At 49.1% G+C, this 24,052-nt stretch overlaps 1 protein-coding gene across 2 annotated transcripts in view; it reads right to left on the minus strand.

The window, feature by feature from the left end:
- Positions 1-24,052, minus strand: part of PLXNA4 (plexin A4) — a 457,179-nt gene that overhangs the window by 68,924 nt on the left and 364,203 nt on the right. For both annotated transcript variants that reach the window (XM_055284053.2, XM_055284054.2), the window contains exons 10-14: positions 19,044-19,244; positions 11,376-11,472; positions 10,698-10,888; positions 6,201-6,352; positions 1,793-1,910 (exon numbers count right to left, since the gene is read on the minus strand). In XM_055284053.2, coding sequence (XP_055140028.1) covers positions 1,793-1,910; positions 6,201-6,352; positions 10,698-10,888; positions 11,376-11,472; positions 19,044-19,244 — 759 coding nt within the window. The remainder of the gene's footprint in view (positions 1-1,792; positions 1,911-6,200; positions 6,353-10,697; positions 10,889-11,375; positions 11,473-19,043; positions 19,245-24,052) is intronic.

Raw genomic sequence — 24,052 nt, forward strand, 5'->3', positions numbered from 1 at the left:
GTTGGGTCTTATTCATCATCCATTAACCCCCACAGCCAGAACCATCAAGTCATAAAATCCAACTCAATTAGACAAGCACTCATTAAATAATCTAGTGAGAGGCATTGTGCAAGGTGATCAATGGCTGCCAGTTGAAGAAGGAAGAAGGAGGAGGAGGAAGGCAGATGAGATAAGGAGGGAGGGAGGAAGAAAGGAAGCAAAGAAAGAGGAAGAAAGGAAGGGAAGGAGAAAGGAAGCAAGGAAGGAAGGAAGGGAGAGAGGAAGGAAGGAGAGAGAGAGGGAGGCAAGGGGGTGGGGGGAAGGAGGAAAGAGGGAGAGAGAGAGGAAGGAGGACAATAAAAGCCCAACTCCCCATGACATATTTCAGGGCATTTGATGGCCAGGCATAAAATCCATCACTTCAGGTTTCCAGCTTCCAAAAGCAGCTCAGAATCATGAGGAAATTATACCATTACAGCTGTCATTAATCTGAGAGGTTTAGTTTTTAAAATGATGGGTGTGTGCAGGAGGGAATGTGTTCATATCTCCACCATCTCCATAATCACAAGGCTGAGAGATTCCAAAAGCCTCTGTCCCCTAGAACTACTTGTCGGGCAGCCTTTGAAGGGATGAGAGGTTCCAGGCAGGAAGGAATTTAAGGACTTGGGAGAGATCCTCAGAAAGGCCATGGGATGGGGAAAGGGGTGGTAGGGTGAGAGGGAGGGGCAATGGTGTGGGTGGAGGGAAATGGATTGGGTATGCAGGTGAGAGGTGGGCGGGGGTTGATGAGGTCATGAAATAGGGATAATGGTGAGTGGGTGCTATGGTTTGAGTGCATCTTCCAAAGTCATGTCTTGAAAGTTTAATCCCCAATTTAACAGTGTGGAGATGTTGGACTTTTAAGAGGTGATTAGTTCATAAGGGCTCTGCCCTCATGAATGGATTAATGTTACTATCATAGGAACATGTTTATTGTCAAAGAGTGGGTTTATTATGAAAGGCAGTTCCACCCTCTCCCACTCTTGCTCTCTTGCATGCAGCTTCTGCCACGAGGTGACGCAGCAAGAAGGCACTTGCCAGATGCAGCCCCCCCTAGATCTTGGACTTCCCAGCCTCCAGAATAAGGAGTCAAATAAATGACTTTTCTTTATCAATTACCCAGTCTCAGGCATTCTTCTATAGCAGCAGTAAACAGACTAAGACATTGGGGTGAAGGAGAAGTGTGAGGGCGATAGGATGGCATAATGGGCCACAAGTGTGCAGGGACAGGCCAGAAAATGGAAGCAATGGTGGCAACCACAGAAATAATAAAACAAATGATACTAGAAGTCATAAATACATTGATGTAATTTTCCACAAGATCATGGGGTTGATGCTATTATTATCCTCATTTTATAAATGAAGAAACTGAGGCAAAAACAAAATGTTGAGCAACTTGCCCACGCTCACCCAGTTAGCAAGTGGAAGAGCCAGGTATCAAATCCCAGGAGTTGCCTTGTGAAGTCCAAGTGCTTGCCTACCTACCATGCCACACTGCCATGCACCCACATGGGGACTCTGGGCCCTGAGAGCTAAAGCAACTTACCTGAAACCACACAGCCAGGCACAGAAAAGTCTGGATTTGAATCCAGGTCTTCCAGACTTCAAAGGCTGTGCTCTCACTCACTATAAGACAGGAGTCTCATGAACTGAGAGAGGTTGCAGGGCGGGCCCTTGCCCTGGGTTTGCCCACAGAGCTCTAGAGGGGCCCAGCAATCATGGTAATGAGCTCTGTGGCCTGCACCCAGCCAGATCACTGCTGGCCAAGACTCACCATGAAGTAATAGAGCTGCGAGGACCGGGCCATGAATTCAGGCCGACACACAGCCACACAGATCTCCACGAAGCCTGCATGCTGGCTGGGCTTGGCCTCCCCCATCTCACATACGATCCTGCAAGGAGGATAGGAGAAATCCCATGGGTCACAGGACTTCCAGCCAAGACCCTGCACCCCATAGCACCTACCCAGGTCCCTTTCTCCACAGTAGGATCTCAGGGATGGCCAGGTAGGGGAGGAAGGAGGAGATATCCTAATTCCTCCTAGCAGGGGCTTCTCCTTAATTGTCAGGCAATGAGGAAACTTGACCTATGGGATCTCCTTTGAAGAAGCCTAGAAGAGGGTCCCTGTGTTCTGACCCTAGATGTTCAGTCCCTAATTCATGATTATCTACTCAGTTGTCAACTAGACTGGAGGGCATGTTCTAGCCAAAACCCTTAGGGAATAGGGCTGGCAGAGTCCAGAGAGGCAAAGCCACTTACCCAAGGGCTGCAGCAAGTCAAACCAGAACTTGGAACAGACCTAAGGTTTTCTGGTCCCCACCTGGGAGCTTTCTGCTCCCAATAATTGGGCTGCCTCAGTGAAGTGCTTTTGCTTCCCAGCCAGCCTCCAGGCTGGGTGAGGGAATAATTGAGAATGTGTGTGTGTTTATGCGTGTGTGAACTTTTTCCTTTCTAAAAATTTTTATTGCTTTGATTACAAAATTTGTTTATACCCTTTGAAAATAATCAGTCAAACAGTACAGAGTATGGCAGTAAAAAGTGAGTGTCCCATTCTTCTTAAAACTTAAAACTATATATATACTTAAAACTTAAGTGTGTGTGTGTATATATATATATATATCTTTGCAGACATAATATACAAATATATATGTGTATATAGATCTATGTATATATGTATATGTATTCTTCATTTACAAATGAAGAAACTGGGGCAAAGAAAAGTTAGGAAACTTGCCCAATACATATATTTGCATACATATACACATATATACATACACACATATGTATATTTATATTTGTATTTCATATGCAGGCACACATGAACATAAATGTGTTTTTACATATATACAATTACACTTATAAACATACATGTGTAAAGAAAGATATATGTGTTTTTTAAAATAAAAGCAAAACATAACATATCCACTGCTATAAACACTTCTGCTTTTTGCTCAGCACAATATCATGGACCTTCCTTCCTGTCTCTGTAGACATGGCTCGACTTTTTTCTTTTTAGCAGCCTCACGGTATCTCATCTGATGATTGCACTATCATTTACACAACCATCTTCCTATTGATGAAAATTTAGTTGTCCTGATTTTTCTGCTACTCCAAATAATTCTGCAAAATGAACCAACTGACACACACATCTTTAGGCACTGTATAGTAGGATAGATTTCTAAGGAAGGAACCTGTTGGGTCAGTTTGTGTATTTAATATTTGGCAGGTAAAGCCAAATAATGTTCCAAGAAGTCTGGACCATGCACTTCTATCGATGGCCTGCTCTTTTGCCAACACCAGATATGAACAATCCTTTTAAGGTTTTTCCAATATAATAGGGGGAAAAATCTCATTTTTATTTTGCAAATTACAGGTGAGGTTTCATAAATTTTCACATGGGTGTGTTTTTAAGATCTCGTATAGCCTTTCCTTTGACTTTTCTGTTGAAGCCCTCTTTCTTGCTGATAGATTGTCTGAATTAGGAGCATTAACTTTTGTCTGTTATAAATATTGCAATGATTTTCTCCTCGCTTGTCATCTTTCAACTGTGGTTCCAATGTCTTTTGCCACACTAAAGTTTAAAAGTATCTGTGTGGTTAAGTTGGTTGTTCTTTTACTTTATGGCTTCTATGTTTTATGTTTCTCTTAAAAACAACTTTTGAATAAGGTTCCTGAACAAATAATACCTTTCTATCCAGATCACACAATTAGTGCACGTTTGGTGTTTAAAAAAAAATAGAAAGTACATAAAAGCACTTGTCATACTGACACCCCCCCAGTTGCACCATTCAGAATGTAATTTTCCATAAGACGACGGGGTAGATGCCATTATTATCCTCATTTTATAAATGAAGAAACTGAGGCAAATAAAATGTTGAGCAACTTGCTTACATTCACCCACTAAGTAAGTGGCAGAGCCAGGGCTCCAGTCCCAGGAATCTCCTTGTGAAGTCCAAGCTCTTGCCTACCTACCATGCCACACTGCCTTGCACCCACGTGTAATATCCAGTGTCAACATTTTGGTGTTTCTGTGGCCAGTCTTGCTTTTCTTTTACAAAATTGATTCGAAACTCTATATTATGCTTTGTAACCTGTGTTCCAAGAACCTGTGTTCTCACTTAATACACCTTGAGTATATGGCTGGTCATGATTCTTCTATAATATCAGATTTAATGGCTGTGTAGTTTTCTTTCCTGTGCTTATACAATAATTTATTGAATTGATGAATTCCCTATTTTTACACATGTAAATCACTTTTGAGTTTTTACTATTATAAATAATGCTGAAATAAACATTCTTGAAAATAAATATTTGTGAATTCTGGTTATTTAGGGAAAGTTCTAGAAGTGTGATGGCCAGGCTAAAGGCTTTTGACCCACATTTCCAAATTTCCTTCTAGAAAGTTTGTCCCAATTTCCCCTTGCACCATGACTGAAGGAGTCAGCTACTTCTCATGCCTCTCTCCTGCACCGGGCATTGACTTTCACAAACCACTCCCTATTGTTTTAATTTGCATTTAATTGATTACTACTGCTGTTAAACATTTATTTTTTGTATGACTTTTGGTTCTTTTTTATCTCATAAATTGTACGTTCATGCTGTTTGATCATTTTGTGATCTTTGCCTTTTATTTATAAAAGCTCTTTACATATTAAGAAAAAGTATTTATTAACTGTAATAGGGTATAACCATACTCCCAGTTTATCATTCACATTTTTATTTTGCTTGCAATGATTTTTGATGCACAAGTTTTAAGGTTTTATGTACCCAAATCCCCTAATCTTTTTCTTTATAATTTCCTCTGTTGCAGTTATACTTTGTACAAGTTCCCCTTCTTGAAATCGAATAAATTTCCACCTGCATTTTCTTCTAATCCTTTCACAGTTTCATTTTTAAAACTTAACTCCTTAATCCATCTGGAATTTATTTTGGTATGTAATGTGGAATAAGGATCTGCTATTGTACTTTTTCCAGGGAGTTAACTGCATCAATTATTGAATGATCTTTCCTTGGGTGATTTGAAATATCACCTCTATTACATACTAAATTTGTATGCATGAGCATTCTTTTTCTGGGTCCTCTATCTTACTTTACTGATCTAACTGGTATCACAATATTTTAATCATGTGGCTTCATAATAATACTTTTGATATCTGGCTATGTAAATCTAAAGTAGGATATTTTAAAATTCTCCAAATCACAATATATTAGCAGTGGCCTATTTTGGTTTCATTCTAGAAAGATGTCAGAAAGTTGAAAGAGCCATAGAAAGATCTTTTGGTAACTAAGTGGTGACGGACCAGAGAGGTGAGTCCTACCAAGACTGGATCCTTAAACCATCTGATCTGCTATGAGCATCTTGGGGAGACCTCATGGAAATCAGGAGGAATTGAGGATGGCGGTACTGATGGTTCAGAATCAGTAAACCTAGGCAAGACCCAGCAAGCAGAAATGGAAACTGCACTCACATACCTAGGGGAAGCCTTGCGAAGAGTTAATAACTTGTGCATACAGCACAAGTGACAAGATTTCACTCCAGGAGGTGCAACAAAGATGGTATGGAATACAGATTCTATGATGCTGGTAAACATTTCATAGTTGTGTTTGCTGGGCTGGAAAATGGTGCTTACTTATTTACAAGGCCATGCATGATTCACGAACCTCCTCTACTAGGTGGGTTATAGGTCAAGGTCTTTTGCTGAATGACCCATTCAGAGGGCCAGCAGACTTTCAAAGAGAAAAATAATCTAAGGCACCCACAAGCCTGAGAGTGGGTGTGAATTTCATTGTCAGTCTCCATAGAGAGTAGCACAGGATCAGTGCTGGGGGGATGTGAGCGGGAAGTTGAGGACAGCAGAAGAAATTGGACTTACACTTCTCTCGCAGATTTTCATTTTGTTTTGTCTCCCCTCCATGTGGCCTTATACCCCAAGTAGGTAACAGTCACCTTTCTCTCCCAGCTATTTCTCCTTTCCCTCTCTACACTTTCCCCAATATGGCAGCTAGCTAGCTGAGTAGGCAGGGAGTTGTGGGAGTCTGCCCTCCAACTCTAGAATATTAGGGTGGTTCTCCTTTTCCCCCACAACAGGCTCTGAGAGCACCTAGTTGCTGACCAGGACGTCCCTAATACTAACCCGTCTTCCCTCCCCTGTTCCTCCTACGTTGTGTGCAGCTTCACTTACTGTTCTGCAGGGATGTAACCATCCACCAAAGGGCTGCACTCCACGCCAGCAACCTTGACATGGGAGGCGATGTCGCGAAATTCCAGGCCCAGGTTCTCCCCTCGGATAGTGACCTTGGTGCCCCCTTCCCGGGGGCCTGTCACTGGGATTATCTGGAGGGAGGAAGAGAAATAATTAGACAAACACCAAGATACTGCCACTCACTTGTGGATGAGGCAAGGAGAGGCTGCTGGCTCTTGTCTCATTTGCCCCAGAGTCCCTGAGTGGCTCAAAGGCCCCAAGGGCACCCAAAGCCTGCGGTAATCAATGGGTAGTAGCTTCTAGGAAAGCAGTCCGTGTTTGTGTGTGTCACTAGGAGCAGTATGCAAACCCCATGGTACATCTTTCCATTTCTTTTTTTTTTTTTTTTTTTTTTTTTGAGACAGAGTCTCACTCTGTCACCCAGGCTGGAGTGCAGTGGCCTGATCTCGGCTCACTGCAAGCTCCACCTCCCGGGTTCACGCCATTCTCCTGTCTCAGCAGCCCGAGTAGCTGGGACTACAGGTGCCTGCCACCACGCCCGGCTAATTTTTTGTATTTTTTAGTAGAGACGGGGTTTCACCATGTTAGCCAGGATGGCCTCGATCTCCTGACCTCGTGATCCGCCCGCCTCGGCCTCCCAAAGTGCTGGGATTACAAGCATGAGCCACCGCGCCCGGCCCATCTTTCCATTTCATAGAAGAGATGAGAGGACGGAACATGACCAGCAATGCTACTGGGTGATTCGTAGAAAATTGGGATTCATGCCTTTTAGCATTTGCTTGTGTTGGTTCTACTCTCAAGGAAAATAAAAACCCCTCCTATCCACCCAGAGCCCTCTACACCTATGTGACCCTATCCACCTCTCAAGATCCTTCTCAAATGACACTGCCCCATAACCCTGTGTTCTTCCTCTCTCTCCACTTAAATTCCAGGGTACCTTCTTTGTGCCACTTACCTGGCAACAATTCTTTGTGCCTGTTCCTCATCCTTCCCACTCCCAGCCCCCTCCTCCTCTGATCCTGAATCTCTGACAGCAGGTCTGTCTCACTCCTTGTAGGCTTTTCAGTAACAGTACCACCTTAATGTCTTGCATTGGCACTGTAATAAAACCTACAACTGTCCAAACATCTTTCCGGAATTATTATGAGCATTTGTCACAACTCCTTTGCCTTTGTTGTTTGGCCTGGTACCACATAGATTTAGGTTTAATTTAAATTTTACCCTCGTACACAGGTCAAAGTGTACTGGCTTTCCCTCCTAAATCAGTGTCAAAAAACCCGTGATTAAAATGTGAGGACTCAACATCCAAGTGCCTGCTTTGAGGTGACGGCTGTACAGTTAATACAATCTCATCCCAGCGTTTCATGGGCCGGAGAAGGGCATGCTTCCATTCCTGGTGCCTATGAGCACCAGCACCTGGACCTTAGCCAATGTCAGCAGGATTAGAATGGAAGGAGCCCAGAGATTCCATCTCTATCCCTTTTCAGCATATCCAACTCTCCTCAACCCTGCAGGACTACAAGTGGGAATTCTATCCTGGGGTGAGGGTGAAAGATGGGGGAAGCAGAAGAAATTAGGCTGTGCTGCCCTCCCCACCAAGTGGCAGCTTCTCCAGGTGAGATGGCTTATCTGCCACAGTAAAGCTACCTCCCACCTCCTACACATCCCCGTGAGGATGGGTGTGATTGTGAGTGAGCGTGGGCAGGGGTGTGAGCCTGTGCATAAGTGTATTCCCATTGCAGTGGAAAAACAGCTTCCCTGGAGACACAGGCCCATTTCTATGAGAGGGAGGTGGACAGATGTGGGGGAGGTCAGAGGGAGAGTCTGTGCTGTTCCTAAATGCCCGCCTAGCCAGTCCCCAAAGTGCCAGTGGCACCTGAAAGCAGTGTCCCCATGATATTCTAGCCCTGGCTTGTCATACTGAAAAAGGAGTTTTATCTGTGGCCCACTCCTTCATTCCCCAGGTTCCCCTAGGGCCAACACCAGTATGGAGGCAGTAAATAGCCTTTGTCACAGGGAGATTTGTTTAATTTGCCATCTCCTCCCTGTGATTTTCTTGGACGTAGGCCAAGAAGAAAGCAAGTCCCACTCATGGCACCAGACACACTGCCATGCGCAGAGCCCCCTGGGTTGGTTTCTTGTTGAGGGCTCCGGGAGGAGCCGTTCCACAGAGAAGGTGTGAGGGTGAGGGGTGGGGACTGGGAAGGGAGGACATGGGCCCGGGTGTGGGGTCAGGGGCAGTGGGGAGAGGAGAGGTCCACCTGTCCTCCTATTCCAGATCATTCTGTAGGTTAATTCTGCAAATATTTCCTCCAAGTCTGAGAATCACTATTTAGATTCCTACCATGCAAAAGACTGAAGTGGGGACTGAGAGAAACTCTCAGAGCCTGTACAGCCAGGAATGTGGAGGATAAAGGGTCTGAAGCATGGGGCACATGTTGAGGGCCACCCCAAGGGGCTGCTTTGCTGGCTGAGGCTGTTCACCCACAAAAGCCAAGAAGCTTCTTGCTTTCACACATCCCTGGGCACGTGCACGATTTGTGAGTGGGGGTGTGAAGTCTCACCATTGTAGTGGAGGAGAATAATAACCTAGGAGAACATTACTCAGGAGATCTGGGATTCAGGACCATGTTACTGACACTTTGGTTAGAGTATGTGTGCCTCTCTGAGCATTAGGCTCTGTCTGGAAGAGAATAATAACCTGATGATAACCCTGGCCTGGGAGACATTATGGGTTTGAATTGTGCTTCCATCAAAGTCACAGGGTGAAGTCCTAATCCCAGTCTGCAGAATGTGTCCTTATTTGAAGACAGGGTCTTCACAGAGGCAATCAAAATAGAAGGAGACTATTAGGATGGGCTTTTGTACAATACGATCTAATGAAAAAGAGAAATTTGGCCACAGAGGAATGTACAGAGAGAAAATGATGGGAAGCCACACAGGGAGAAGATGGTCATCTCCAAGTCAAGGAGAGAGACGGGGAACAGACGCTTCCCTCACAGCCCTCAGGAGGAACCGATTCTGCCAACACCTTGACCTTGACCATCTACCTCCTGAACTTCAGGATGATCCATTTCTGTCATGCAAGCTGCCTAGTCTGCAGTACCTTGTGATGGCAGCCCTGGGAACCTAAAAGAACAGGTGGTTGTTTGGACTGACAAGGTAAGGGCTGTAAACGTGTGGTGCAACTATTAGGCATCACACAAATATATGGCCTATGACTGTGCCTGCCACTGTTAAGTGATTGTATACTGTGTGCATTTGTGAAACTGTGCACAAAGCCCGGTACCAGTTCATCCTCACTGTTCACTGAGGCAGAGACTGAGTCTCTGTCTTCTCTCCTTCTCCCTCTTCCTGCTGCTTCATAATCCTGACCAGCATCCGCAATGGTAAAGAGGTATTGAGCACCTACGGTGTGCTCAGCCCTGAGCTGGAGGCACAGATGCCATGGTGCCACAGATGCCATGGTGCCACAGATGCCATGGTGCCACAGATGCCATGGTGCCATGGGGGAGGAGCATGTGGAGAGAGAGATGCAGCCCTCTTTTTTATTTTAAGAGGGAGCAAGGGGCTCCAGCCTTGCTGGAAGAGTGCAGGAGTGGGAGGAGAAGAGACAAGACTACTTAAATGAACTCCAGGGGCAGTGATTTCCTTGGCTTAGACATCCCTGGGAATGATTTTACCAGTGACAATGAGTGAGGAGGAGGCTGGTGAGATCCCCATGCACTGGGCCCGGAGCGAGGTACCTTGCCTGTAGGCGCGCGTGAAATCCTTCCAACTCCCATGTAAGAGGGATGCTCAGGCCCACCGCACATGTGAGGAAGGTGAGGTGTGGAGATAGTGGTGATTTAGCCCCAAGGTACTCAGCAAACAGCTGGTGGAGCCTGGATTCAAACCCCGTTCTCTGGGACCCCGTGTCTGCATGTTTAGCTCTTCCCCGTGTTCCTCTCCCGGGTCTTCGCTCCATGGCCTGTGTCCCTTTGGTCCCCCTAAACTGTGCTCCATCTTACAGCTCAGGGCTTGCTTTGGGGGAGTTCAAAGGCCTCTCTGTTGTGACCTTCTTCACCTCCCAGAGCCAGGCTGTGCCCCAACGCCCATGCAACCTCCAATCACGGGCTGACACTTGGTGAGGGTGCCACTGGTGGAACTTCAGGCCTTGCCACTGAGGCTCTTACAGACGAGGGAAGGGGCTGGCTAGGACTGAGTCCTTTTTGACACAGCTCCTCGGAGACTCCAACAGGACAGTTGAGCCCCTTGTTGAGGACAGTCGAGCCCCAACAGGAGTCTCTGATCCAAGCCTAAGCTTCTGGGGAAGCCGTGAAGGAAAACTAGGGCACCACCCAGCCAGTCGGAGCAACCAAGTCCATCCGGTGACCACTGGGTGACCGACACCACGGCTGGGCAGAGTTTCCACAGGGTGTGGCATAGCAGCCTGGAGCCTGCCCATTTGGAGCAGGAGGCCTGACCCCGGCTTACCTCTGTGATGCGGGGGTTTGTGCACTTGCTGTTGGCACCAGACAGCTCCAGCCACCGGCTCTCCTGGGCAGGGCAGTGCTGGCGCAGGGTGCACTGGCCCAGGCCCTGGCACCAGCCACATGCGAAGTCTGGGTCAGCCTTGAGGCACAGCCCGCAGCTCTCGCGCATGGCTCCACACTTGTAGAGGTGAACTGCAGAGGGGAAGGGCAAGGGCAAGGGGTGCTTGGGAATGGCAGTGGGGACAGGAGGGGCCCAGAGAGAGACAAAGAGTGCAGTCCCAGCCTGGGGTGATGGGACACAAAGGGCAGCTTTGCCCCCTTAGCTATTCTGATGCAAAAAAGAACCTGAAAGGAAGTCCAGGCCTGTGCAGAGGGACTGAAATAGGAAGCTCTGGGGGTCTCCGTTCACTCAGCACTCAGCAGCCCTTCCCAGGAAGTCCTCTGCACGCCACCTCCTACCAGAAGCCCCCAGCCCAGGTCAAGCTATGCAGAACCCATGCTCAAGAAGTAACTGAGAAGCACAGATGGTGGAGAGGCTGTGAAGGAGGGGCTCACAGGGAGAGGGACAGCCACTAGGAGGCGGGGGCAGAACAACACCTGCAAGAATGCAGGGCAGCTCCTTCCCTCTCTACCTCATCCCTTCCCCTCCCTCCCCTGCCAGGCCCCAGCCCTTCCACACCTTTATTCTGAGCTGGGTTGTCAATGTTGAAGTGCCCATTCCACACGACTGTCAACTCCACGGGCAGGTTGTTGATCTCCATGCCTTCATAGGAATACTGCAGCCAGGTCGGGGAGGAGGAAAGAAGAAAGTGGGGTCACAGAGAGTTCTAGAGAGGGCCCCAGTGATCAGCCTAGGGCCGTTAAGAGCTCACGGGCTAAGGACTGGCCAAGACTGTGCCTGTGTGCATGTGTCTACCTGTGTGCACACAAGTATGCGCAGGCACCTATGTGTACAGGCAGGGAAGTGTATATCAGAGGGGGTGGAAAATAACACAGGGGTGGGCCAGGCCTCCAAGCATGCCCCTGTGGATGCCGGCTCAAGGAGCAGATGGGAGCAAGCCACCAGGTCATCTTCTGTGGGCCTCAGGCAGGAGGCCTGCTCCCAACCCCTGGGCTTTCCTGAGAGGTAAAACCGAGGGAGGAGTCCACTTCCTCCCTGGCTGCCCAGGAAAACCCTGATCCCTAGGCCCTCCCAAGTCTGCAATTAGATTGGGGAACTCTAATTTCCAGGAAATGTCCAGGGTAGGTGGATGTTTTACCAAAGACCTGGGGAGCGGTAATCACTTCCCAGGCAGGGCGGTGTTTGCAGAGACTAAGAAATGAAGGAGCTACACCCTAGGGGGATGAGAGGCTGGGGGCTAAGAGAGAAGAGGACTAGATGGGAGCTTGTTGGTGAGGGAGGAAATCCTGAGGACCCTGGAGGACAAATCTGGGAATCTGGGCCTGGATGCTGCCGACAGTCACCAGCTCAAAGCCAGGCTCATGCCCAGATTCCTGTTGTACTCCTGTCCTCGGAGGGCTCCTCAGGGTCCTGCTCCCCTACCTGGCTAAGAGATAAGAGGTGGAGGGTGGAGAGAAGAGGGAGGTGCTGGCTTGAAGATGCTGGTGGAGGGGGCAGTCCCCAGGCATGATGCCCCTTAGTCTGCCTTCCCATAGCAGATCCCTCTCAGTCTCCAGAGAAAGAGGGTTAGCAGAGGGAACTTAGAGCCCACCCTGGGCAGCAATTTCCAACCCTTACCTGGTGATTTTCTCATTATTCCAGCCAACTCTGCTCGCCACAAGGGGCAGGATGGAGGAATGGAATTGAGACAGATTTTCTGCATAGGAGGGGCTGAGGCCTGGCAATTTGTTGAAAGAGGTTAGTCCAGAGGACCAGGTTTGAAGTCGTGTTTGCAGAACCTATGGGCTCTTTTAATTCAAATTTAATTTGAATTAAAAAGTTGGAGGGCTGGGCTAGGGGGATGTTGATGGATATCACAGGAGGCCACTGAGGCTCCGTCCTCCAAATTGGCCATGGCACCTTCATGGACAGGGAGGGTGGCCACAGGACATGGGAAAATACATCTGGGAATAATCTCAGAGGGCTACTGTCCACACCTCTGCCTCTGGGCAGGGACAGGTCTGCACCCTATTTGTAGGAGCTTCTAAAGGAGATGTTCTAATCTTTAATGCAGAAAATCACCCTAAATTCCTGAGTTACTGAATGTGCTCCCATGAGAACAGACTGTGACTTGACGTTGCCCTCATACAGCAACCGCAGGAGGACATACCTCCAGCCACTCCTGGCTCTGCCCTAGCATCCAGAGTTCTAACTTCCTCCCTGGCAACACGTGCCAGGGCCAGAGAGCCAAGTTCGGTGTTTGTCCCACAGTGGAGGAGTTTGCACTGCACCCCCCTCATTGAATCTCTCATTTGACCAATGGCACCTGGGCCAAGGCCAGGGTCCGAGCTCACAGAGTAAAGCAAAGGTTCCTAGCCCTGCAGAAACCACAGTGGAAACTTTGATCATCATAGAACTTAATCATCAACTCCCCAGAGGTTGTCTCTGCAGCTGGGTCAGGCTGGGTGGTCGTAAGTTGTCTTGAAAACCTCTTCTATTTTAGACCGGTGGTTCTTAGAGTGGTCTATGGACTCCTTCAGCAGAATCACCCAGGGGGCCTACTAAAATGCAGATTCCAGGGCCCATCCCAGATCTGCCGGACTGGAATCTCTAAAGACGAGCATTTTGAGAACTACTCTGTGATTCTGGTGCTGGTTAAAGTTAGAGAATCCCCGCAGTCTGTTAGAAGTAGGGAGGCAGATGACTGCCCCAGTGGAGGGAGAAGGGTATAAGAGAGGGATGCCCTCCCTCCTTGTGTGTATTTGTGTGTGTGTGTGTGTGTGTGTGTGACAGAGAGAGAGACAGAGAAAGACAGAGAGAGATAGAGAGAGAACTTCCAGGCTTCCAGTTCCCTCCTCCAGCCATATTCAATTTCTTCCCATCTTTCCCATCTCTCTCCTTGAAAGTCCCAGTGGGGAAAGGTGATCTCAACAGGCTTCAAGCTGCTGCCTGAATGGGTCTGAGCAGGGCCGGCTGTTTCACCCCAAGCTGAGCACCATCTGATCACCTAGAGGCAGTGCTGGGGCAGGCTGAGCTCTGACCTGTAGGAGGGATGCTGACAGTGGCTATGTCAAGATGGGAGCCTGGCTTCTGCTTTCAGGCCTGGGTCTGGCCAAGACACAAAGTGGAAGCAGCAGGTGGTGGCCAGGAGTATGTTAGTCAAAGATCAATAAATCCTCATGCCCCCTCTCAGGAAGGACCTCACATCCCAGAGAGAGGAAGGCAAAGAATCCTACATACATATGCATGTGAGCATCTGTGTACCCAAATGTGTTTATGTGCGTGCTGACTTGAGGAGACGTGAGCACACATCTCCATGTTATCTATATGTCCATAAATGCACACACACACATAGATATACAGACACACCACACAGTTCCACAAAGTGGTTCTGCCAGTGACCAGCTGTGTGAAATGAGCAGATAATCCAAGTCTTAGTTTCCCCATTGGTAAAGTGGGAATTCAAAGCAGTTCACATCTCCTTGGATTGGCGTAAGGATTCAAGATCATGCGCAGCATGCTCTGAGCATAGTATCTGTCATATAGTCTAAGCACTCAAATGTGATTGTGTATTTTAGTCTATGTGCATACAGTTGGGGATGCTATGCAAAACTATATTCATGTTGCCTATGTTTATGTTTGTGCAGAAAAATAACAGCAGCCATGCATTGAGTGTTCCTGTGCCAGACTCTTAATATGTATGGGGACGTATGCATATGAGAACGCTTATGTGTTCTGGTATGTGTGTGTGTGTATGTGTGTGTGTGTGTGTGCATGTGTGCAAGCACGAATTTTCTCTTTGAAGAAACTGAAAATAAAAAAGACATTAGGATCACATGTGCTGGGCATTTCTTTCTCTTTCTTTCCCCCAATCCTGGGATCTAATGATTTATTAGAGAAATCGTTAACCCCGTGTGCTCCCCCTCTCCAGCCCTGCTCTGTCTCTAGGGAAGTTTCCATTGTTCCTGGAGGCTGTCTCTCCTGTGGATGACCTGCAACGTGCCTGGGGAAGGGTAGGGGAAAGGGGTGGTCATGGCAGACGGAGTCTCTCTGCCTCTGCAGACAGCTGGGAGCCTGGACCGCGGGCTCCCATCCCCCAGGATCCCCCCATCTCCACTCCACTTAGCATTTATATAGCTCTCTGCAATCAGCGGGCAGTTAATCTGCACAAAGCTCAGAGCCCAGGGAGGACAGGCTCCAGGCTCCTGGAGGCCGGGAGGTTAAGTGTCTCAATCAAGGTCTGGCACACCATGCGGGGCTAATGGATGACTTTCCCCATTACCCTGGGAAAGTGTGAACCTCAGCTTCTACTTCTAAAGCAAAAATGAGACCTCGATATAACTGAGACATTCTTTCCTCCAGCCAGTCCCTTGTCCCAAGATCTAAGATATTTTGCTGGAAAGTTCTGCCATTTGGGCAAACAAATCTCAACAACCTAATGCTACACAAGAAGCTGGTATGTACACTGTGTCCATCTCTAGTCCAGAGGGCTCTGCTGACCCCTTTTCAGCCATGTCCCAATAAAGTAGAAAGGGGACAAGTTCTCTTCCTATTGCTCCCCTATCCCTGTTTTGCACGTGGTAAATGAAGGTGCCAAGAGAAAACCAGAGGCCACCATGAGTCCGTGGAAGCTGGGCCTGTCCCCGGCCCTCATGACCAGCACTTCAGCCAGCCAGATGCCCTTTGCAGCCCCCTCACTGGCATGATTGGCAGCCTCTGAGAGCTGGTGGCCACACACTATTATTAGCAGCACTTGACATTTTCCTAGAGCCTTGATCTAAAGTAGGCCACGAATACCCACAGTTGCTTCCCCTCCACTGCTGCCTGTGAGTCCACCCTGTCCTCCTCCCACCAGCCCCTGGGGGCTGCAGCCATTGGCTCAAGGCCTGTCCCCGCATAATGGGGTTGGAAGTGGCTCCACCACCCCAGCCCAGTGTCACTCCCACACTGAATTTTCTTTTTTCTCTGCTCTCCTTTGAGACCAATTTATCACCCACCTCCTTCTGCCATCACAAACTCATGGATTTCTTTGTTAGATCCCTTGTCCAAGGCTGTCTCCGATTGTTCACAGATTTAGGAAATGAAACAATTTCTTCTTCCGCACAATCCTCTTTGAGGCTGATCAGACTGTACTCCCAGGAATAACACCAAAGCTGGGGTAGAAAGTGCCCTTCGCTGCTGTTCTTTGCTCAGCCTTTGATTAGGGGATGTGTTATGAAACTGGATTCAAGTTCTGAATTTGTGCCTTACTTGCTGGGTGATCTGGAGATGGTCACTTGCCCTCTCTGGGCCTTGGAGACCTCATCTGTAACAGGATTAATTAGATACCCTCTCAGGTCTATTCTTGTCTGATGGTACCCTGTTTTCTGTAACTGTGGTGGGGGAGGGTTGCCCCTGATCATGACCCCAAAGATATTTGATGGAAATTGCTTGATGGCAAGCAGCAACCTGACCCAGACCAGCATTTAAACTGGGATTCCACTGCCCCCCATAAAAAGAGAGGCTCCTGGGAAATGTCAGAGCTGAGCCCTCCTGAACCATGTGATTCCAGTGGGTCCTAGTAAGCAGAAGGGACTCCTCCTGCATTCTACTGTCTGAGGGGCACCCCTCCTGTTGCCTCAGTTTCTTTCTCAGACTTTAAGATGGTAGAGAAATCACCTCTCCTACAACTAATGGTGTCAAAATTAAAAAGTCATGGAGGCAAAGTCAGCTGAGCTGCTTTGGAAGCAGTGACCTGGGGGCACCCAGACCTGGCCCATGGTGGATGGAGAGGCCGCAGCTCTGAACTCTAGAGGGCCAGAGTGCAGCGGGAGCCCTCCTCAGGTCCTGAGTTGGGGGCAGGGCATGGGCCAGGAGCTTCAACATCAGGTTCTCTTCTTGGTGAAGGGAGCCACAGCTTCCAGGCTTCCAGCTCCAATGCCAACAGGGGCTGGAAGTAGAACTCAACACTGTGTCCTGGGACATCAGGCTTCCAGATGTGAAATTCCCAGGGGAGGAGCTATGTCACTTGCTGATTTCTTGAGGTCCAAGGATTCAACATCTGACAAACAGACTGTGCGCACACTGGAGCCCAGCCGTTCCCTTCCTTTTCCCATGGGTGCCGACCAGGGTGCCAGCTCCATGTACCCCATTGGGACACCATGAAGGAGGAGACAGCACTCATCTGCCTGGCGCTGCTGAGACCCTGTTTGTGTTCTTGTTCCCAGGAGGCTCTGATTTCACACCCACGTTCGGGGAGTTCCCTGTGATGGCTAAGGACTCATTTGATCAGGCAGCTCTTGGCCTGGGAAATGCTGAGGACATTTCAACACAATCTACTTCCAATTCTGGCAGTCAATAGAATGGCAGAGGGTCCCAGCAAGCTTCTTGGAAGCTAAAGTTAGTCCCAAGGGCACAAGGGAACTTCTGACCAAGGGATTTAGAAGACTAACTAATGCTGCTGTCTGGAGTATCTTTGTCTATTAACGGAGTCAACCAAAGGCCAGGCCATGGGGCCCAGTTTTATGACACTCATTTCCCTCTCTTGGGCACAGCCATCTGAGGCCCACAGGCTCTATCTACCCTCCTGACATCCCCAGATCCTTGGGGCAGCTTCTCTGAAGAAACAAGGCTATTTTCCCCACAGCTTCAGATCCTCACCAGCCTTCCACAGAGTCAAATGTGAGGCCCAGATGGAGGTCTCTTTCTATAGGGAGGGTCTTGTTTTGGAGAGAATGACTTGAGCCAAACCCTTGGGGCTGATCTGCTTGAACTCAGAATTTATGGGGAAACAGGAGGTGTTTAATATCTCCTTTGCTCACAGGTTTAATCTGGAGTGCAGCAGAAATCTGAAAAATAGCCTGGCAGCCAGGGGAGGAGGGGGATGGGCACACAGGATGCCATGGGACAACTTCTGGGGTTTCAGAGGTTGTGAGAGCAGCGACCAGTTCTATCCCTGTAGTGCCGAGTGACCTAGGGCAAGTGTGTGGGCCTCTCTGAGCTCCAATTCCCCCTGGACTACTTCCTGCAGGAAGAGTAGGGTGTCCCACGAAATCCTTTGTCTGGGACTCTCCTGGTCGCACATCACATCTCCAAATACAGACACTGCACGTAAGTGCCCGGGAGCAACTAGAAGAATACATAGGAAGAAGTGTGACACAGGAGGGGTCCTCAAATCCAGGCCACCTCTGCCACTCACTAGTTGTGTGGCCTTGAGCAAGTCACTTACCTTCAGGCACATTTTGGGGTGCATTACCCCAAAGTGAATTAGAGCTCAGCTTCTGGGCCTACACTTGCACACACAGCCCCTTCTAAGGCCTATGTATCTAATTTGTACTTATTATATTTTGGTCTTAAAGAATGGTATGTCTCACCCCACAAACCTAGATCTGCCCCTGCTTCCAGGCCTTTACTTTCTCTTTTGTGCAGTGAAGAAAAACTTTAAAGTTCCTACGACTTGAAAATGTTCTGAATCTATGTGTCTAGTGTTTGTCTCTGAGCATCTGGGCACAAAGAAAGGAGCCCAGAAATAGAGAAAGAGAGAGAGAGACCAGAGCAGTAGCTGGAAAGGCAACATGGCAGGTGCAAAAGGAAGTCAGGAAAGGTGATACACAGGTGGGGTTCACTGTGGGGTACCTAGGAATTAGGTAGACAGCTGTCGGCAGCCTGGGGGCTGCTGACGACTCATTGATAGGGCTTGGGCTTAATGTGGATTTGCTACACATTGGGCAGGGTTTGCGCTGATCTAAGCAGCACTCTCCTGGCCAGCTCCTTCCCGTTTGTTATTTCCTCCTGCCAATGCTTGGTCTGTCTCAGAAGCCTTCTCTGCTGAGAAACAGCCCCTATGTAGATGTGAAGGTGGTGGGATGTCTCTGGGGCTTGTCAAGAAGGCAGGGCACAGGGCTTTCAGAGATTCTCAGGAAAGAGGATGGACATGAAGGTTCCTGGAGCCCAGCGTCTGCCCACAAACAGGGCTCACAGCTCCACAGCTGGTCCAATCTCCCTTCTAATCCTGTCTTGCACGGACAACCTTCATCACAAAACATTTACAACTAGGGCCAGGCCCTGGGTGACCTCAGAACCCAGCACGCTGCTGGGGCAGGTGTTGTGGGGCTGGGATGTGCCAGCAGGCATGGGGGAAGCAGGTGGGCAGTTTTGTGCGTGTTAAGGAAATGACTGCAGGGTTGAGCTGATTTGGCTCCTGGAAGACAACAGTGATGCGGGTGGACTGGGGCCTGGTTTGGCGGTGGGCAGGGTTGGGCGACTCACAGAGGTGTTCTGGCACTGTACGCTGGAGCTGTTGAAGCGCAGGGCGGGCACCCGCTGCTCACTGCCCTGGATGTTGAGGATGCATTCGTAGCCACGCTGCCCAGACTGGGGCTGGGGGAGGTTCTTGGCCTTCAGCGTGATAGGCTTGATCACCTCCACAGGCACCAGGATCTTGTCCACTCGCAGCAGCTGGGGGCAGTCCTGGGGACAGAGGGCATGGCTCAGGCTGGGCAGCCAGGAAACCAAACGAGCAAGGACCTCTGCAGACATAAGCCAGACGTTCCATCTCCACCCTTCCATGGACACACCCACAGGTGACCCCCAAGGTGCTCGTGCCCTCCCAGTGGGCAATGCACTGAGGACAGAAATGAAACTGAGGAATCTGGGGTCCTAGTGTCATATCTTGAGGTGGTCCCCACCCTCTTTGGGTTCCATGAATACCTTCCTTATGCAATCCAGATTCTCTGACACTCCTGTAGCCTCCTCCTGGCACCCTTCTACCCTAGTAGAGACTGCCTCTGAGGGCTAGGCCTCCCCTCCCACTGGGGACTGATGATCTCTTTGCATGCTAAGTTCCAGGCTGTCAAGAATTGGGATGCATAGACCATGTGAGAAGCTCCGCAGAGAGGCAAAGCCCTGGGCCCTGCTCTGCCCCTGGAATGTGAGTCTTGACTGCCACAGGGAGGTTAGGAGGGCCTTTCCTACATGGGCTGAATCTGATGTTTGAGAATGTTCTGGAATGGGCCCTAAGAGGCCTTATAAATCCAGAAGCTTCTGACCAAGCTCTAGGATGTCCTGGCCCCAAAGAAATGCCTCTCAGAGTAGAAACACTCTGAGCTCTTTCTAGATGCTAGCAATGGGCACACTTAGCCCTGGAGCCACAGGAGCCCAGATGGCCTTTGGGATGGAGACAGTGAATCACTGGGCCCCTTTTTCCTGGGGCTATCGGCTTTGTCCAGGGAGGGCTGGGGACATAAGGAGGTCAGAAGAAGGAGGGTGGGTGCTCTGCCCAGTTGAGTGGTAGGAGCTGGTATGTTGCTGTATTCTCAGGAGCTGGGTGGAGGAGAGTCAGTATTCTAGCTCCTGCTGATGGATGTGGGCAGGCGTGAGGCCTTCCATAAGACAATCATGGCCTGGGCATCCCCTGTGCCAGGCAGGTCCCACCATCCTCCAGATTCCTCTATCTGTGGCACTGTCTGGGACATGCCAAGACAGATGGCTCCTGGGCAGGTTGATCATCAAAAAGCATGACGCACATGTTCCTTCTGATGGTGCTTTGTCATGGGCTCACCAGCAACTCTCAGCAGAGGCTTCTCTCCCTGCACCTTAACACTTGTCCTCAGCAGAGTAAGGCAGAAAGGAAGCCACTGGGAAATGGTGGAAGGGAGGGGTTCTAGGCAGTTAGGCAACTGGCAGCTGTCCCTCCCAGGTCCCAGAGCAAACATGAGCCAAATATCTCCCTGTGCCATTGTGAGCTATACCATAACAAGACTTAGGCTCAGAGGGAGAAGGCTTGAGCTAGCTCTGGTACCCCTGAGCTGCTGATGAGCTCTGGAACTCTGAGCACATCACAGCCCATTTGAAACTCAATTTCTTTATCTATCAGTTGAGTGGGACTCCAAGGCCCTGTCGATCTTAACCCATTATGATTCCATGATTTGGAGTGGTTGTTCCCTCTATCCTTTCTGATCATCCAACAAGAAAAGAGGAGGGAAAGAGAGGCAGGGGAAATGGAAGCAAGAAAGGGAGAGAGAAAGTTATAAGGGAAGCTAGGAGACAGAGAGGAAGCTGGAAGAGCAAGACCATGGTCCACAGATGGACCGGCAGTGGAGCCTTGCTTCATGGGAGTGCCCCAGGCCCATTAAACTAATCCCTCCTCCCACAACCCTACAGGCTGCTCACACCTTTATCCTGAAGGGCAGCTGAAAGAGGAGCCGCAGATCCAGAAATTCCACTCCTGGGTTTACATGCCCAGAGGAACTGAAAACAGGGACTCAGAAATCTGCACACCCATGTTCACAACAGCATCATTCACAACAGCCAAAAGGTAGAAGCAACCCAGGTGCTCACTGAGGAATGAATGGGTAAACAAAATGTGGCCTATTCATACAATGGAATATTACTCAGCCTTAAAAAGGGAGGAAACTCTGCTATAACATGGATGAACCTTAGGGACATTATGCTCAGTGAAATGAGCCAGCCACAAAATGGCAAATACTGCAGGGTTCCACTTGTAGGAGGTCCCTTGAACAGTCAAATTCATAGAGACAGAAAGTAGAATGGTGATTTCTAAGGGGAGGCAGGATGAGTAGTTGTTTGACGGGAACAGAGCCTCAGTTGGGGATGGTGGTGACAGCTGTACAACAATGTGAAATGTACTTAACGCCATTGAACTGTATCCTTAAAACCGGTTCAGATGGTAAATGTTATGATATGTATATTTTGCCACAATTATAAAACAATGAAGAGGAGCAGCAGGGAGGCGGGCCAGCAGGAAGAGAACAGGGGCCTTGGTCTTGGCCTCCACCTTGCGTGTGGTCTGAGGCTCTACAGCGTGTGGGTCTCTGGAGACGCCAGGTAGCCACTTGGGGAGAGTCTTAGCAGCTCCATCCTGTGCCCCCACCACAGCCGCTGCTCTAGCAAGGTGGGAATGTGGCACACAGAGGAAAGAAGCGATTTGTGAAAATGATGGAGCTCAGAACTGAAGCGAGAGCAGAGTGATGTTGGCAGCTCGAGGAGAGCAGATCCTTGAGAGTGGGGTTTCTGTGAGTCCAGGCTCCACTCAACTCCACCCTCCCTCTGCCTGAGCCCTGGGCAGCTTCCCCTCCCCTGAAGCAGGAAGGAGCCTGACTCTCCCTCTTGCCACAGTCCGTGGAGGGAATCAGATCTGGTCGTATTGGGAGTGAGAGCTGGGAGGCCCTGGAATCTCTTCCCTCCACCTCCCACATCCACATGTTGCCACTGAGAAATGAGGCACTGATGGTACAGGAATCTCAGAATCCTCTGACTACCCTCATGGACCCCATCTATTTTGTGAAGGAGAAACTGAGGCAAGGAGAGGAGAAAGAAGGGCTCAGTATCAACAGATGAGCTGGTAGCTGAAGAACTCAGATGCCAACTGCCTGAGTTGCCAAGTTTCTGCCCTTCACGAAACAGGAGAGTTCCCAGCAGTGGGCAGGACCACCTCAGGATGGGCTGGTCAGTCAACAAGGGTCCCCCTGAAGTCCAGGGGACTTGGAGCTGTGAAACCCTCCGGAGCTAGGCTGGAACCCTGCCTGGGGGCTGGACTGTTCTTATCCAGGACAAGGGCAGCAGCAAAACCTGTCTCCCACGTCCCCTGTAAGATTCTTAGTGAGGCTTGTGATGAGTTCTCTAATGAGTCCTGATTATCAGTAGCCCCATAAAGGCCTAGTTTGCATATAAAAAGGTTGGCAGCTCTGAGAGTAAGTTCATTAATAATAATTGGAGAGGCCCAGGGCTGGGCTGGGCACATTTTCCTCTAGTGGCGCTGCTGATTGACCCCAGTGTCCCTCCTAATTGAAATGTAAAATGGCAATTTCTCCCTAGGCAACAAGGCATGAAGGGACCACTTCCACCACCCTGCCCCTTCCTCCCACCCCAGCATCCCAGATCCTGACCTGCCTCGCGCTGAGATTCCAGATACAAAATTACCTACAGATCTGACACTCCAGGGCAACTTCAGATAAACTTTCATGTTCCTCCAGGACGTGAGCCCGAGGCCCTGTTTCATGGCCCAGGGACTCAGGGCACCCAGACCTTTATCTTCTTCACCTTGAAGGCTCCTCACCCAGCAGGAGTCTGGCTGAGAATCCTGTAACTGTGAGAGCAAGTCTGTCTCCCCTCTCCCCGGCTAGTTTCAGTGTCTTGAACAAGTGCTCTCACCATTGCTTGGCTTAACCATGAATAGGGATTGAAAATTCCTCCCCCAAATGACCATTATGGGGATTCCATAAACTAACACATATAAAGCATCTGGCCCAGAGTGAGTGGACATTCAGCAAATGTTTGTCCTTTCCTCCCAACCCAGGTTGCGTCTTGTCCCTCATCTGCTCCCTTTTCCCACCTCATTTCCAAAAGAGCCATCTCCCTTGCTCCTGCCTCCATGTAATTTTCTGCAAATACCCCAGCAGTTCCCACCCAGCTTATTTCACTCCTCTGGGCTTCACATCTTAGGATAAGTCTGCCTAACTTAAATAGCTCCAAGTGTCCCAAACACAAGGGAGACTGGCAGGGAGGTCCCAGTTCTGGCCACTGCTCCCCGAACAGCAGCCTCCACTTCTGGCAAGTGACACTGTAAAGTTGCATGTTCCATGTGCTATGAGACAGGAGATCTGCCAGCCATTTGGCCTTGGGCAAGCCCCTCAAACCCTCTGGGTCTCTTTACCCATAAAATGAAGAGGTTGGTTTGGATTCGATGAATTGTGCAGTCCCTGGAATATTGTGACATCAGAAATATACATTGGGTCTTTTCCTCTGGCTGCTGGCATGGTGCTTCTAAAACCTTTGGAGTTTTCTGAATGACTGGGGGAAAAGGAGCATCTTTTGTTATTCACAGTAAGCCCTTTTCCACCATACTTGAGTTTATGTTCATGAGGTGACTCCTGGAGGATGGGGGTATGTTGCCAGAGGATCCACACATGTAATTAGAGGGTGGCACTTCAGCCCCTTCCTCTGGGGAAGGGAGAGGGGCTGGTGATTGAGTTCAACCATCAGTGGGCAATGGTTTAATCAATCATGCCTATGTAAAGCAGCCTCCATCAACACCCTAAGTGAAGGGGCTTGGAGAGCTTCTCTGGTGGTGAACAGGTGGCGATGCTGAGAGGGTGGTGCCCAGAGAGGAAAAGGAAGTTCTGTGCCCCTTCCCATACCTTGCTCTAGGCACTGCTGCATCTGGCTGTTTATCTGTATCCTTTGCAACACCCTTTTAAAGAAACTAGTAAACGTAAGTAAATGTTTCCCTGAGTTTTGTGACCTGTTATAACAAATTA

This window comes from Symphalangus syndactylus, chromosome 6 (genome assembly GCF_028878055.3).
Source record: "Symphalangus syndactylus isolate Jambi chromosome 6, NHGRI_mSymSyn1-v2.1_pri, whole genome shotgun sequence".
Lineage (NCBI taxonomy): Eukaryota > Metazoa > Chordata > Mammalia > Primates > Hylobatidae > Symphalangus > Symphalangus syndactylus.